Source organism: Sander vitreus, chromosome 12 (genome assembly GCF_031162955.1).
Source record: "Sander vitreus isolate 19-12246 chromosome 12, sanVit1, whole genome shotgun sequence".
Taxonomy (NCBI): Eukaryota; Metazoa; Chordata; class Actinopteri; order Perciformes; family Percidae; genus Sander; species Sander vitreus.
Window position 1 is genome coordinate 28,241,084 of NC_135866.1, and position 15,460 is coordinate 28,256,543.

A 15,460-nucleotide genomic window follows, 5' to 3' on the forward strand; every position below is an offset into this window, starting at 1 on the left:
GAACTGAGTTTAACAAAGGTTTTAGATTAGCTAAACGGACAACGGACACACAGGTCCACCAATAATACAGAGAGAGACAGATGACGAGCGTCACAAGCCATCTTCCCTGTCTCCGTATTCGCCGTGTGATTGACGCTTGGCTTGCCTATAAAAAGGACGTGGAAGCGGACATTCTGCCAATTCCGATAATATCTCAACCACATATCTGCGCTGTATTATTGCTGAAATATTATTAGAGACACTAAATTAACAATGTTTTGACGCACCCACGTGCCAGTCGTCCTCGGCGGGGTGGATGCTGTATCACGGAGACGGATCTTTGGAAGGAAGTTAACTTTTAATTAAGCGGAATACCATGTTGATACCAAGCTTAGTCTTTCCAACATTTGCTATTCATGCTTAAATTATGAATTTACTTCTGTCTCTGCAGCTTGTGATACTGGGAACACAAAGAAATATTCATCAGTTAGTCTCCGTCTTTGTCACATTAGGGAAAGGCAGCTCTAACAAGGCTCCAGTAATTCAGCTGTGTGGATCATTGTCCATGTTATCAAATGTTTTTCTATGTATTATCTTTTGAATGTCTAATTGAAATAAAGTAAGGGGGGCTAATGGTTCAATCCTTTCTAGAGTGTGCAATAAGATGTTTTGAAATAAGATTTTTAAAGGCTTCATTTGTGCTCTCAGTACCACGGCCACACCTGGAATTTTGGTTCGGATCAAACTGAAAAGTCTGAAAGTCCGGACCAAAAGCCCCCTAACTTGCAAAAAATATATAAAGTTTAATAGGAGGCAATGTTTTAGTACCAGACCATCTTCAGGCAAAATCTGAAGATCTAGTACCGAAACGTTGTCTACTGTTATGTTCATTTGAATGAACTGTTATGTAACTTTATATATTTTTTGCAAGTTAGAACGTGTGCGGCAGTTTCTTTGCAACTTTTGTCCTGCTTGTCCCCCTACGATGCACCTGTCTCACGTTGTAGGGGTGCAAAGTATTTTTCTGTACATGGGTGAATAAGGAGTGGACTGCCCATTTCTCCGACGCTCCATTGTTCCAACCTCTCAATAACCCGAAAAATTCCCTTTGGTCCTACAGCCCACTAGTCCGAAGTCCCTTTGGTGGCGAAATTACGAATCCCACTATGGCTGCGCCAAGACCCGCCCAACGAAGCAGCTCGATTGGTTGGGGTTAGGCATTTGACCTCGAGTGGTTAAGGTTAGGATAGCCCATTGGTCAGGGGATAGGACCTGTACAAATGGGGTTACGTTACCTTGCGTAAGCATGGACGGCTGGCCAATAAATGCTATTGAAGGGTGGGTCTTGGCGTGGCCATAGTGGGATTTGTAATATCGCTGGTGGACATCGGACTAGTGGGCTGTAGGACCAAAGGGAATTTTTCGGGTTATTGAGAGGTCGGAACAATGGAGCGCCGGAGAAATGACATGGCACCAATAAGGAAAGGGACAACCTATACAAATGTTTATCTGGGAAATTATGATGTGGAAAAGCAACTGCATGTGTCGGCGAACTAGGACGAGTTCCTAAAAGAACCATTCCACTGGTTTTGCGTGTTTAAGCCCATTTCACAGCATCACAAGTAACCGTCTTAAAAAACTTACTGTACAAACCAAACATAAAGTGTTACATTGCTTCTTGATGCCGTATGGGTTATGCCAGGGGTTCTTCAATGTATCACTCACAGGTGCGCATCTGATTTTTATTCCAGGTCAGAGTTGGCAGTTCTCGGTTTTCCTGCTCAACTTTTGTACCGATTTGGAAACCGTTACATGAAATTCGGTACCAGTACCCAACCGTCTTATTTCGAGCTTCATGCAGTAAAAGTATGTTTTTGTTGTCTTTTTTTCAACGTTTTTATCGACTTCTTTCCAATGTTTTGTCTGGGTTTTTTATAGCTTTTTTTTCAAAGTTCACGGGCTGGGTCCGGATTGACTTTCTGTCCGGTTTCGGATGCGGACCTTGGTCCGTACTTTGAGAAGCCCTGGGTTATGCAATAATATCATGATCTTCTGTTTATGTGGCCTGTGGATTTCATTGATTTGCACTTTGTTGACTTGTGGATTTTTGTTGTTTTTATTGTTCCTATTTATTAATCACGTCATATTGTTTCTATTTATTGTTCTTTATTGTTATTGTAAGTATGGCTAAAGATTGTCAGTGCCAGGGCCCAAGAAAAGTTTCCTCAAGGGGACAATTAAGTATAATTGAATAGAATTTACAGATCTGGACGCATTTTGTTTATTGTTTTCCATTTATTTATGCACAGTATGACACTGTAAGAGTTGACGCATGCAACTCAGTGCACATCGAGTCTCATTTTTCTCAAAGTGACATCATTGTTGTGTAGTTGAGACATTTGAAATCAATTTGCACTCACATTGAATTACCGCTGAAAAACATTATGAAACACAAGTGACGTTCACTGTGATGAATTACACTCAAACAAGTTTCACGAGTGAACCCAGAGATGTCAGACGCACAGAAAAGAATTTAAAAAAAACATCCATTAAGAGAATCTACAAGTGTTTCACATGCATTCAGAAATGGTCAGCAAAATATTTAGTATACATGATATACAGAATAATTCAAAAACTAAAACTGGCAGATACTGTACTCTGCTCTCTTTGTAATCTATGTTTCTTTGCTTTGTTGTCATAAAGCTTAAAATATAGCTTTAAATATAAAAAAAAAAAAGTGAGTGAAGTTATTACCTTCCAGAAGCTCCTCGAAGTCGTCGACAAAAAACTCTCTTAACGGTGGCCGTTTGGGTCTCTTCAGAGTGTTGACCAGTTGCTGAATTTTGGCTGAAACTCTGCTGCTGACTGGTACACCTGCAGAGTACACACACACACACACACACACACACACACACACACACACACACACACACACACAAAGACAGACAGAGAGACACACACACACACACACACCCACACACACACAAAGACACAGAGAGAGACACACATACACACACACACACACACACACACAAAGACAGACAGAGAGAGAGACACACACAGACACACATACACAAAGACAGACAGAGAGAGACACACACACACAGACACACACAGACAGACAGACAGACACACACACACACACACACACACACACACAGAGACACACAGACGCACGCAAACACACACACACACACACACACACACACAAAGACAGACAGAGAGACACACACACACACACACACACACACACACACGTCCCATATTAAACTCCTAAATGTGCTTTCACAGGTGCACCTGTTGAAGTAGTCGTCACTTTCACATTCCACTGAGCGATATCCTGAGTGCCTTCCGCTGCTTCATCTCCGATAAAGAAAAACATCCACAAGTTTGAAATCTACATTAAAGTGGCACGTTTTCCCTCGAGTGAGCAATCAACAAGAACCCGCTGCTGGCGCTCAGCATGCCACTCTGTGATGGCAGAGACGTGGAAACAGCACACGAGAGAGGTTCAAATTGCTCTTTCATTGCGGCCGATTTTAAACCAAACCGTGACAGAGTGTGGGATGGATGTCTAAGTGCTGAGATCTGGAGGAAAATAGATGTTTTGGCAGACTTGGATGGAGCAGCTGGCCGAGCCAAAGACATAACTGAGCGTTGGCAAAAGGACCATGAAGAAGTCGGTGAGCTGTAAAAGCCTGTGGAGGCAGGTCGTGTATGTCTCTGCAGGTAACAGTCAGGAGTACATTTACATTGCTACGTTTTGGTTTAAAAACAAATATATTTTGCTAGGTTTACACCTCACATTCACCAGTGGCGATTTTAGACCCTTCTCAGCCCCCCTAAAAATTATAATAAAAAACAAATTCATTCTTTTTTTTTTTTTTTTTTAAATCAATTTTAGTGCTTCAAGTTAGAGTTTGCAAACGTGTCTGTTAGTGACAGAGGATGCTATGCACCTGTAACCCAGTCAAGGAAAGTTTTATTTTTTATTTATTTATTGTTTACACCTCATTATCATTTCATTTGATTCTGGTAGTCCATAAAGGGACATTCTTAGTTTTTTCGTATGTTCAATATTTTGCATTTATCCTCTGTTATAATAATAAATACATATATTTATTGCTATTCAGTGAAATTACTGATTTAGCAGGGGGGGGACACTGTATCTGTGTCACATTCTCAATAGGGGCTGAGCCCCCCTAAAGGTCTGATCCTAGAATCGACCCTGGCATTCACCTCGCTCTGGCGTTTCCAAGCCCCTAAACCGGAGAAATCTGAAAACACTTCTGAGCCGTTTTGGTTTGGAATCTGCGGGGTTTGTGTTGCAGTCGCAACATTTGCTCTGTACAAAATAATATTGATGATCGCAAGGACATTTTACAATATTTCTGGCAGGCGGGAATTTGATTATGCATTGTTTTACAGGCCTGTGCAATGCCTCCAAACAAAGGACAAATGGGGCAAAAGAAATCATTCCCACACAGTGAGTCAAAGGTTAAATCCTTCAAAAACCTAAAAATCCAAATCTGTGAAAACAAAAAGGCTGAGACCCATTGTGAGCAACATAATACAAAGATGATGAAATCCTCTCCCGTGTTATCAGAGAGAGAGAAAGAGAGCCTCAGCCTTTGTTGCGTCTCTTTCAGCCAATCACGGCAATAAGCTCCCATCTGTAAACTCTGGCAACTGATCCGTCGAGCTGCTTCGCTGTGAGCTGCGTTCAACATCTCAACGTCCACTTCGCCATCCATCACCGCGTCTGATTAATGACTAATAACTTTTGTCGCTTTTTTCAGTCACTTCCTTTCAATATTTTGTCAGGGGGGAAGGGGGTTTATATTTTTTTGCCTTTTTAAAAAAAGTTTTTGACGGCTTTTTTCAACGTTCTTTTTGTTTTCAACGATATTTTTTCGTCACTTACAATTTATTGAGCAATAGACAATTTGATTCTAACTAGAAAACTTATTCATAACACAAGGTTTATGGCCTGGGTCCAGATACTTGTGTCGAGCCTTGATTTTGATGCAATCATAATAGTGCCGCTAGCTCTCCCATTCAAAAGGCCATTTGACCGAAAACGAAAATACGGTAAATCTTAAAAGTGGCACTTCCGTCCTAATTATGCTTTTAAACGAAAGTTTGACTCGGGTACATTCATAAAAAGACCCTATGTTGCATTTTGGCGAGAGTTATGCTTTAAGATCTGTGTTAAAGCTACAGTTTGTAGTATAGATAGTTTCTGTCGCCCCCATGAGGAATTCTAAGTAATGACAACAAAACTGTCGGCGCGTCCACATAATACAAGCCTTCTGTGATCACGCACCACTTCTTTGTCTTTTTTTGGCGCTTTTTAAAAAAGAAATTGTCCTTCTTTACGACGCTTTTTTTATTCATGGTCAACAAACCTGACATAAAACCAAATTTTTGAGTTTGAAAAAAAGCTGAAATTATGAAATATTTTGACTAATAGTTAAGATCAGAGGATGTTGAGTGAATCACAGACTAGTTCATGTCAAAGTTTAGTCAGGATACGGTTTTAAAAAAAATATATCTTAAATTCTATGAAATTGAATAAAACAACCAGAATTCAATGGAAGTAATCATGATTTGACCTGCGAAGAACATTGTTTGGGTTCCATACAACCTACATGCATGCATCCAAGTTATTTTTGGGCAACTTGGTTGTAAGAAACCCATATTTCTGATATAAAAAAAACGGGTCAAATTTGACCCGAGAAAAACTCAAGGGTTAAGTTTCACTGCATGAAAAAGATCATGGAAGATAATGAATGAATATTGGTCTTTATATTTATATATTTAGTTATTGTTACCATCATTATTGCTTCTCCCTGCCCTGCCACTCCTCTCCCCAGATGGTATCCCTTACTCACCGTCTCCGGTCTCCATCAGCTCGGCGTTGCCGTACTTGGGCGTCTGTCTCTGGGCCGCGGTGCCGGCGCCCGGGGCTCTCTCCACCTGGATGTCGTCGGCGGCCGTGTTGTTGGTGTAGCCGGTGACATCTGGAGGGGCAGAGTGGTTCTCTGGGATGTGAGAAAACGGGTGGGATCGAGGAGGAAAGGAAGGTATGGTTAGTTCCCCCACACTCAAACACATCCTAGTAGTAGTAAGAGTCTACATTGTTACCCGGAGGCTCTTACAATGAGGACCAGTTAGACAGATAGCTGACAGAGTTTGGTGTTATTATGTAGTTAGCTCAAATAGATGTCCCACTGTTATAATACATAATAGGAATAAAGACTTTTAAAGGTACCATATTATGGTAATTTTTAGGTTCATATATGTATTACGGGTTTCTAAAAAAAACTTTCTCATACTGTCTTGTCTGAATATACCTGTATTCACCCTCTGTCTGAAATGTCTCTTAAAGATCCCCCCTCCCAAAAATGCCCAGTCTGCTCTGATTGGTCAGTCTTTCCTGAGTCTTCTGCATCTGCACTCTCAGCGTCTCTACACCGTCATTGCAGCCGGGGAATGACTGTTGCGGCACTGCAGCAGCACTTTCTACCTATATACAGTATAGTTGTGACAGCACAACCGGACAGAAGTCCTGACGGCTCGTTTAAAGGCACAGTTTCTGAATTTCGGCTGTGTGCATTTCTCTTTGGAAGTGTTTTGATACTTTCACAGTATTTATATAGCACCTCAACCTGCTTTATATTAAAAACAGACATGGAAATCTCACCTTTTACAACATGGGACCTTTAAACCATGAGTTGGATCAGAACACTGGAAAAGTTTACTTTAAATGTGCTCACTTGTGCTGAAAATTGCAGTTGTAAACACTGCAAACAGTGTAAAAAAATGAACTATTTCCCATTTGGCAGGAACAGTTAAAGCAGAAGAACTGAAAGTAGTTGAAGTGTAAGCACTGAAATGAGCAGGTGTCTCAGTTGAAGTGCAATCGCTGAAACCAGTTCAGGTGCTTTTTGAAGTGTAGGTGCTGAAAGCAGTTGAGGTGTCAATTGAAGCCTAAAGCCGAAATTATACGGTCCGCTAAGGTCCGCTTGGCGTAAATGCCGTCATCAGAGGGTATGTGCATAGACTCTTGGGGACGTCCGTGTTCCGCCAATTTTTTGTTCTCTGCTAAAAAAGTATAGTCTTACTATGCTTGCCACTTGCTCGTGGGGTCTGCAGCCAGTGACGGACTGGTCATCTGGAATTTGGGCAAATGCCAGAAGGGCCACCCCCCCTATGGACTCCTATGGGCCACTACTGATAATATGTCTTTGGTTAATTTTGATTTGGTTATTTTATGCATACAAATATTCAAGATTGTAGTGCGGCGAGGTGCGTGGAAAAATTCACTCGGAAGGCAGTTACCAATTTCTAAGCTAGGTTTTTGACAAAAATAGGGCCGGTGTGTTGCAAATGCCAGGGCCGTTTTTTGATTCCAGTTCGTCACTGTGACCGCAGCTGTCCGGGAATGCGTCTGCTCCAGAGTATAACTGAGCCTTAAAGGCCCTGACAAACCAAGCCGACGGCCAGGACCTAGTAGCGTCGCGTCGCCTTTGTCTTCGCCAAAAATTTACACTGGAACACATCACAGAGACTACAGCTGACGGCCAAGTACCACGTACTGTACGTTCTGCACCTGCGTGAGAGGAAATAACTCTCCATACAAGCAAGCGGCGGTAATCTAATCTTAATTATGCTTAACAGTTACACAACAAAACTGTAAGCAGTTGAGGTGTACAAGCTTTAAAAAGTGCCAGTTGAACTGTGAGTGTTGAAAATAAGAAGAGTCTTTAATGGTAAAGTTAAAGGCAAACTCTTTAGCAAACTAGTCTAAGGGCAAAAACAATAGGAAGCATTGGTGCTTACATAATAAATGAATAAACATGACGGGTTTCTTATGCTCAGTAACTTCAAAAGAGAAACGGATTCCTATTAAATCTAAAGTTGGATAAAAGTGGATTAAAGTGAATTCAGTTTGCAGCTAAATTGAAGTAGCATCTTGTAGATACAGTTTTTTTTTATCCTGAGACTCATAAATAATGAATGCTACTCTCTAACGGACATATCTATCAAACTATTTATACAAGCAGCATCTTAAACACACTGCGAGAAGTAAGCACAAGTGTCTGAGGTTGGATGATCTATCATTGACTTCCTGCAAAGAAAGTTTCAAAAGAATGATGTTTTTGGCCTTGGTGATCTGACACACTTCACAAATATTGAGAGAAAATCCACCGGAACCAGCAGCGTAAGTTAACTCGCACACTACCCACCGCCGCATACTGCGACGCCTGCCTGCTTTTCTCTGAGGGGAAAAAAAACCCAGACTCAATTTCCATCAACACCCCACCTGAACATTGTCTTTTAAGGTTGTTTCTCCCACATATTTCTTGCTGCATTTAGATTGTGTTCCAGCGTATCTGTTGCGCTTGGGGTTTCAAAGCTCCGATCATGCCTCAAATTTTTCTAATTTACCTCTTTCAGGAGGCTCAGATGCTGTTCGACAACATCAAACGCTGTTTACTGTTCTGCCCGAGGGAACCTTTACTTTGAGTGGTCGGAGCATGAAATGACGTAGGGAGAAAGATGTGTGGTGAATCTAAAAAAAAGGGGACGTGTGTTGGTGTCGCTTACTGTTCCTTTGCATTCAATAAAATTCTATTTGTAGTATCAAATCTTAACAAGGTTTATCTCAAGACACTTTACAGATAGAGTGGGTTCTAGACCAATTGCAATGATTCCCCCAAGAGCAAGCATTTAGTGCCGAGGAAAAGCTTCCTTTTAAGCAGAAACCTCGGACAGACCCAGGCTCTTGGTGGGCGGGCGTCTGCCGGTTGGAGGACTGATATTCCATCTTCTTAATCAACAGGACATGTGAGCGTGTAAAGATTGATCTTATGTTCTCAGGTTACGGGGTTGCAAGGGTTTCTATGGTTCATCGTGTGCAAGTTCTGCCTTTTAGGAAACCTTTTCAACTCATGCATAACTGATCCCTGGAGGTCAGAGGTCAGGTTCGGATGCACAACAACAACCACAGAGCTCATGGGGATGGGAAATGCCTTAAAATGGAGAAAAGTTAAGGTTTTATTTTTGCATGACCACGGGAAGTGGTGTAGATGAAATGCTTGAAATCCAAGTCATGTGAAGCCTGTTGCTACAACAAAAATAGATCTTACCTTGTTCAGTTTTCAAAAAAAAATTTTTTGCACGCCAACTTCATATTTAACCCTCTGAGAACCAAAGACGCACCGGTGCGTCCAAACGATGTTCGACAACACTCAAAAAACAAAATGTAATTTCAGACATTTATTTACTATTGTAATCATATATTACACTACTTTGTGAATCTAAAGGCTTTGGTAAACTCAAATTTCAAGAACCGGAACAATTCGTCAACAGAGTTAGACCGTTTTCACTTGACTGCATTGGAAATCAAGCCTCTTTGATTTATACTATACTTCTAAAACCTCAGAGAAATGGGTGCAGAGAGAGGTTGCCACTTTAGATGAGGAACCCTCACTTATTTCCTCTCAGCATCCATCAGGGAGCTCTACCGCTTAAGTCAAGGACCAGAAGATAAAGGGGCTCAAACTCCTTCAGCCCGCCGCGCTTCACAGCATGACAGCTCCCGCTGGGAAAACGCAGCAGAGCAAGTTGCATATCAATGCTTTTATTTTGAAGGGCGGCTCATGTATACAAAAGAAACCACTCTGTCATCAGGCTGGTATGGAATCCACTAATGAGGATTTCTTTAATTTCTTTTCAAAAGCTGAGAAGAGGTTAGAGGATTTGAATTTCTCATTTTGAAATTAAAGAATGAATTTCAGTCATGCACACACGGAGACGAGTGCATGTTTTCATCCAATGATGTCTGCATATATTGCAGTCCAGTACAACACCAACTACAACCTTTATGCTAAAACATATAATTAAATTGACACGTCTATGACAGTGTCAACAAAAACATGATAGGCATCATAAAAGTCGACTTTATGGCAGAACAGTTGCATTAGTTTGGACAGGTGTACCTAATAGAGTGGTCACAGTCAGATGTGATGGACATCTCATTCCAAAACCATGAGCATCAATCTGCTGCTCTAACAGCCTCCACTCTTTGAACATAACTGCAGAGATTGGCTCCCATTCAGCCAACACTAATGTTCCACTTTTATTCAGAATATGACAATATTCCGAATTTGTGAACAGCTGTTTGGATATTCCCAATAAGGCCTTTTTCATTTTCTGAGTAAGACATGTTGGATATGTCTGTATTATTAGGGTTTAAGAAGCAGTCTTTGGACATGTATAATGCATTTGGAATATGCGTCTCAATTGGGGGGTTCACTGCAGTTTGTGACAGTTTACGGCCTCTTGCTTGTTTACGGCTTACGGTCAGCTCTGTGCGTTGCTATGGTTGTGGTACACAAAACCAACCAGCCAACAGTTTGCTAGGCTGTAGATGCATGCATCTATACTACAACACACCTACTTCTATACATGAAGGTTGAAGGAATGAAAGGGGAAGGCTTTGTTCGCACGGTTTTGCATGGCTGCACGTAAACAGAAATATTAGGGGAATATTCACTATCATTAGCCATGTAAATGTCTTAGTGGGAATATCGTCTTTTTTGGAGTAAGGGCAAAAACCGGAATATTGCGTGCGTGTAAACGTAGTCACAGGATTTAAAGAAACAAAACCAACAAACTGCCTGCGACAGAACAAAGATGTGTTTTGGCTCTGATCTCTCAGTCTCCCTCTTACTTAATATTTCATCAACGCTTGTTCTCTCTCGGGGAGAAATATCTACATCATGTACACCATACTTAATTTGTAGTGAGTTATTAATTCAATCTGAATCTACACTGAAAAAATAAGACACATTCACATGATGAAAATACTACTTTAAATTCAATTTACTAGATTTAAATGAGTTGTATTGTCTCTTTTTAAAACAGCAACCTAATCTAACTTTGTGTCTACGTTCTGTGGCTTCATTTCCTCCATGTGTACTGATTGATATCTGCATTTCTTTTTGTCTATAGCTCTCTAAACCTACTTAAAGGCCAAATGCAGCATACTAACAGAGATGTTTTGGGAAAAGTTCATCCTCTACTTCTCGTCTATCCATTCATGCCACTAACGCTGACTAAGATGGAACTGAAAGTGATATGAAAGGTTGAGAACGAGTCAGAAAAAGAAAGATGTATAGTGGAAGGATAAAGAAACAAGGGATGAGAGAGAGGGAGGGGGAAATAATTCACAGCAAAGCACCGAGCCAAAGACAGCGAGACCAAACAGAATTTTTTATCCAGGCATGGACTGCATATCAATAGTACAGCACACAGCACAGGCATGCTAATTACTGTAGCACTGTGTACGTTCTGTCTCTGCAACATCTGGGATGTCTGTTTGAGCTGCACTCAACCAGACGTGCACTCTATGAAGTTGTGTGTGGTTTATCTGTCGGCGAGAGTGTGTGTGTGTGCGTGCACGAGTATGCAGTGACCGCATCAGAATGTATTTTACCATGATGTGTGACGGGGAAGATTATCAGCTCTTGCTGAGGAGGAGGAGGAGGATGAATGCTTCGTTCTCTGCTGGAATACCAATCCGGCGGGCTGTCCGAAGGATTCAGGGACGAGACACTTTCATCTCTACCGCATGGGTCAAGGAGAGTTTTAAGGTGGCTTGATTAACCCGTTCTCGCTCCCAACCCGTCAAATACTGCTGCTTGGTCAGTGGCTCTGGGCGTCAGATACTGACGTAAAAATCACCCTTAAGCGTATGTATGGGACGCACCGGGCAGAGCAGCAGCTCGACCGTGGCGCTGTAAGATGACGTAGTATAAGAGCGACAACGGTAGTGAGAAGTATGAAAGACCGAAAACCAGTGTAGGGACGTTGGTTGGGGTGATGGATGGGTCAAACAACACAGGACTTACACCCAGGAGACCGGGGTTCCTGTCCCGTTCTTGTCTTGACCGAGTCCAGCACTATATGCTGTTTTTCTAAAGTAACTTCCTCCCTCAAAACAAAACCGTTGATGAAGCGTGCTTGTTCAGAAAACAGGTATTGGTTCAAAATCCATCTAGAACGGGCATTGGCATTAGTCCTCCTTGGTGTATGCCTGGCTACGTCATATACCTCAATCATCAGGCATCAATCGTTTTCATTTTGGCCACCGACACAATGTCTCGAGACGTTTTTCTATTTTCTAGGACTTGTCTCTGGCTCGTTGGTATTTGCAGTCAGACTTGTCTCAGACTCGGCCATTGGACTCGCCAAATATTCTAGTTGGTCTCGACCGAGTCCAGCGCCAATTGCTTTTTTTTCTAAAGTAACTTCCTCCTTCAAAACAAAACCATTGATGAAGTGTGCTTGAACAGAAAACAGGTATTGGTTCAAAATCCATCTAGAACGGGCATTGGCATTGGTCTACGGTATACGCCTGGCTGCATCATATACCTCAATCATTAGGCATCAATCATTTTCATTTTGGCCACAGACACCATGTCAGCGAGCACTTTGTACTATGGATTCTTCAAGATAGTAATAAGTTCAAGAATGGGAACAAATCCATTTCTTTAGTGATACCTGTGTTGCTTGTTTTTTGTTACATTTTCCATTGGCAGTCCAGAATGTTCTTTTTTTTTTTTTAAGTTACATTTTTTATTAGCACCATTTATCATTCAGACATACAGAACAAATTCCACAATATGTGCCAGGTAGTATCAAATGCACAGTTTCTCTGCACAGAACAGAGAAACACAAAAACACAAAATGAACAAGAACAAAAACCCTCTTCTTCCCCCCCTCTCTGCGGTCTCGAGGAAAACAAAACCAAAACAGAAATCACACCTTGCCTAGTCGCTCTCCTCTAGTTCTTGGCGCCGAGGTCATTAGGTCTGATATTTGTGCTGCTGTGCTTTTCCATAGGTTGATAGTTGATGATTTGGCTTTGTTAATCCTTGCTGTAGAGTCCAGAATGTTGTTGTTACACCAGAATAAAAAGACTCAACATCTAAAATGTGAGGTAGCACGTCAGCTCTATGTGAAATTGCTCCATTTAAAGTAAATAATATGGCCTAAATTGATCCTACAGTGTTGTTACATCTGCACTTTTAAAATCAATTATTTTCCCTAGAATAAATATTTTGTATGTATTTATTTTTACCAATGATTCACCTAAAAATGTTCTGTTCATACGGTACCGCTGACGGTGATTACATCATATCCGTTTCCAGCCAAACAGAGCCAAAGCAGAAAATGCAGAAAATCCATCTTATGTTACTTCTTTACAAATGAAATAAATGTCAGACTGACTGACATGCGATGTGCAGTCTTTATAGAATTTTTTTTTTTTAGAAATGCCTCATGACAGATTGTCTCTAGAAGTGTCAAATCCAATCAGCACCCATGTATCGTGAAAGGATCGAATCGGGACAAAAGCATATCGTCCCAGCCCTCAAAATGATTATCTTTAAATAGAAGATATACTGTCTCTCTCATCACATGAATTAAGAACATGTAAGTAATTGGTCTTGAAGAGGATTCATTTTTGTTCTGTCTCGGTCTCTCATTTTGACTCGGATTTGACTTGGACTTGAACCTCTTTGGACTCGCGTCTCGACTAGTCCTGGTCTTGGTCTACAGCCCTGTTCCAGGTAGCAGATTTTAAAAATACTGCATTACAAAAAAAAAACTAAAAAGGAGGACGCAGGCAGACAGCCTACATTCCTCCACCATCTGCTTTCTGGCTCAGATGAAAAGCAGTTTTGAAAGCAGATTGCCTCTGGCTGAGCAAACAACTGAAAGATATGCTGCATAATTAGCCAAATCAATAAACAACACCAAACAGAGTAACCTTGAAAAGAGAGAAGAGTCATTCACGCAAGCTGCTATCAGGCCCCCTTTTAAAAGCATTGTTGATTCTCCTCATCAACAATTGGCTCTCTAAAAAGTTGTAAGCAACAGCTTTTTGTGTGTGTTTTAACCCACAAAAAAAAACATATTACTGTCATGCATCTACAAAAACAACAACGCTCAATGCTAGTGAGGTTAGCATTGACATTTCCATCTGCACTTTCACAACGTGGCTAAGCAACTAATTTAATCAGCAGGGAACAACCGGTAAGGGGCACAACTCCAACAGCAAGCACATGAGGGAGGACGCCGGGGATCCGGGGAGGGGGGGGGGGGGGGGGGGGGGGGTGGGAGTCACTGAAACTTATGAGGGGAAAAATTCGACATCCCTGCCGTGCGCTGAGGGATGGCAGGAGACTGACCCTGCTTCTCTCTCTCTCTCTCTCTCTCTCTCTCTCTGCCAGCCATGCTCCGATTTCAAACTTACCGGAGCGCCCCGGCCCAGAGTTTCCATTCTCTACCATGCCAGCCAGCACTGCCCTCATCCTCCTCCTCAAGGAGAGGTGGGATAAAAGGCCTGCATGTAAGGAACAAGAAGGGAGGGGGATCTTGAAAAGTAGAGTCAAGTCGAGTGTGTTTCAGGAACCCTTCTTTAAGAGCACTGGAGTCTTTTCTCTTTACTCAGTGCAGTTACCACAGCGTTATATATCCTCAAAGAGACTAATAGACATGCAGATGACAAACTGAATAGTACGAGGTACAACTCTAGTTTGTATAACTCTAGTCATATAATACTCTTAAAGGGACAGTTTACCCTTAAAATCAAAATCACATACTTTTCCTCTTACCTTGTTGTGCTATTTATCAGTTTAGATAGTTTTGGTGTGAGTGGCCCAGTGTTGGAGATACTGGTCGTAGAGATGTCTGCTTTCTCTCTAATATTACATTACATCATAGGCCTAATTTACAGGGGGGGGGGGGGTTACAACAACCCCCCCTCCACCCAAAATCAAAACTGGTGAGTGCAACCCCCCCTAAATATTTAATAATAATTTCCTTTACATACTTAAAGACATTTGCACCATAAATGAATGCAGAAAAGACACCAATCGTTGTAGAAAAATTCACCAGAATGCAGGAAATGAAGCGTTTGATACGCTCAAAATTTCAATGTCTTACATGATTTTCTCCAAAGTGAGAGATCTCAAACCCAATACTAATGCAGTGGAGGACATAGCCTTGCCAAAATCCTTCACATTGAACTAACATTGTAGACTAACAACACAATTCGCTGATCTTACGTTAGCCGACTAGCCGACAAGCTTGCTTTCCATTATGACGTTAAACATCTTAACGTTAGAGAAAACAATTACATTGTTGGCAGATAACAGCACTTACCTCAAAACTAATGTCAGTGATTGTGATTGGCCAAATGACTCGCGTGACGTATCGCGCTAGATGTTTTATTGTGAAGAAAACCACAGTAGGTTTTTGAAACTCCCTCTGCTCTCCAAATGCCTCTGCACTCAATTGGATAGACCTACAACCAATCAGAGAGCCCCAACGTCTTAGCGACCATCGGGCCCAGCTAATAAATTAAATTAAAAAAATCGATATCTTAATATCGCCGATAACAGAC

At 41.5% G+C, this 15,460-nt stretch overlaps 1 protein-coding gene across 5 annotated transcripts in view; it reads right to left on the reverse strand.

Annotated features, from left to right (window-relative positions):
• Window positions 1-15,460, reverse strand: part of LOC144527143 (disco-interacting protein 2 homolog C) — a 240,869-nt gene that overhangs the window by 77,678 nt on the left and 147,731 nt on the right. For all 5 annotated transcript variants that reach the window (XM_078265043.1, XM_078265041.1, XM_078265042.1 and 2 more), the window contains exons 6-7: window positions 5,874-6,023; window positions 2,734-2,853 (exon numbers count right to left, since the gene is read on the reverse strand). In XM_078265043.1, coding sequence (XP_078121169.1) covers window positions 2,734-2,853; window positions 5,874-6,023 — 270 coding nt within the window. The remainder of the gene's footprint in view (window positions 1-2,733; window positions 2,854-5,873; window positions 6,024-15,460) is intronic.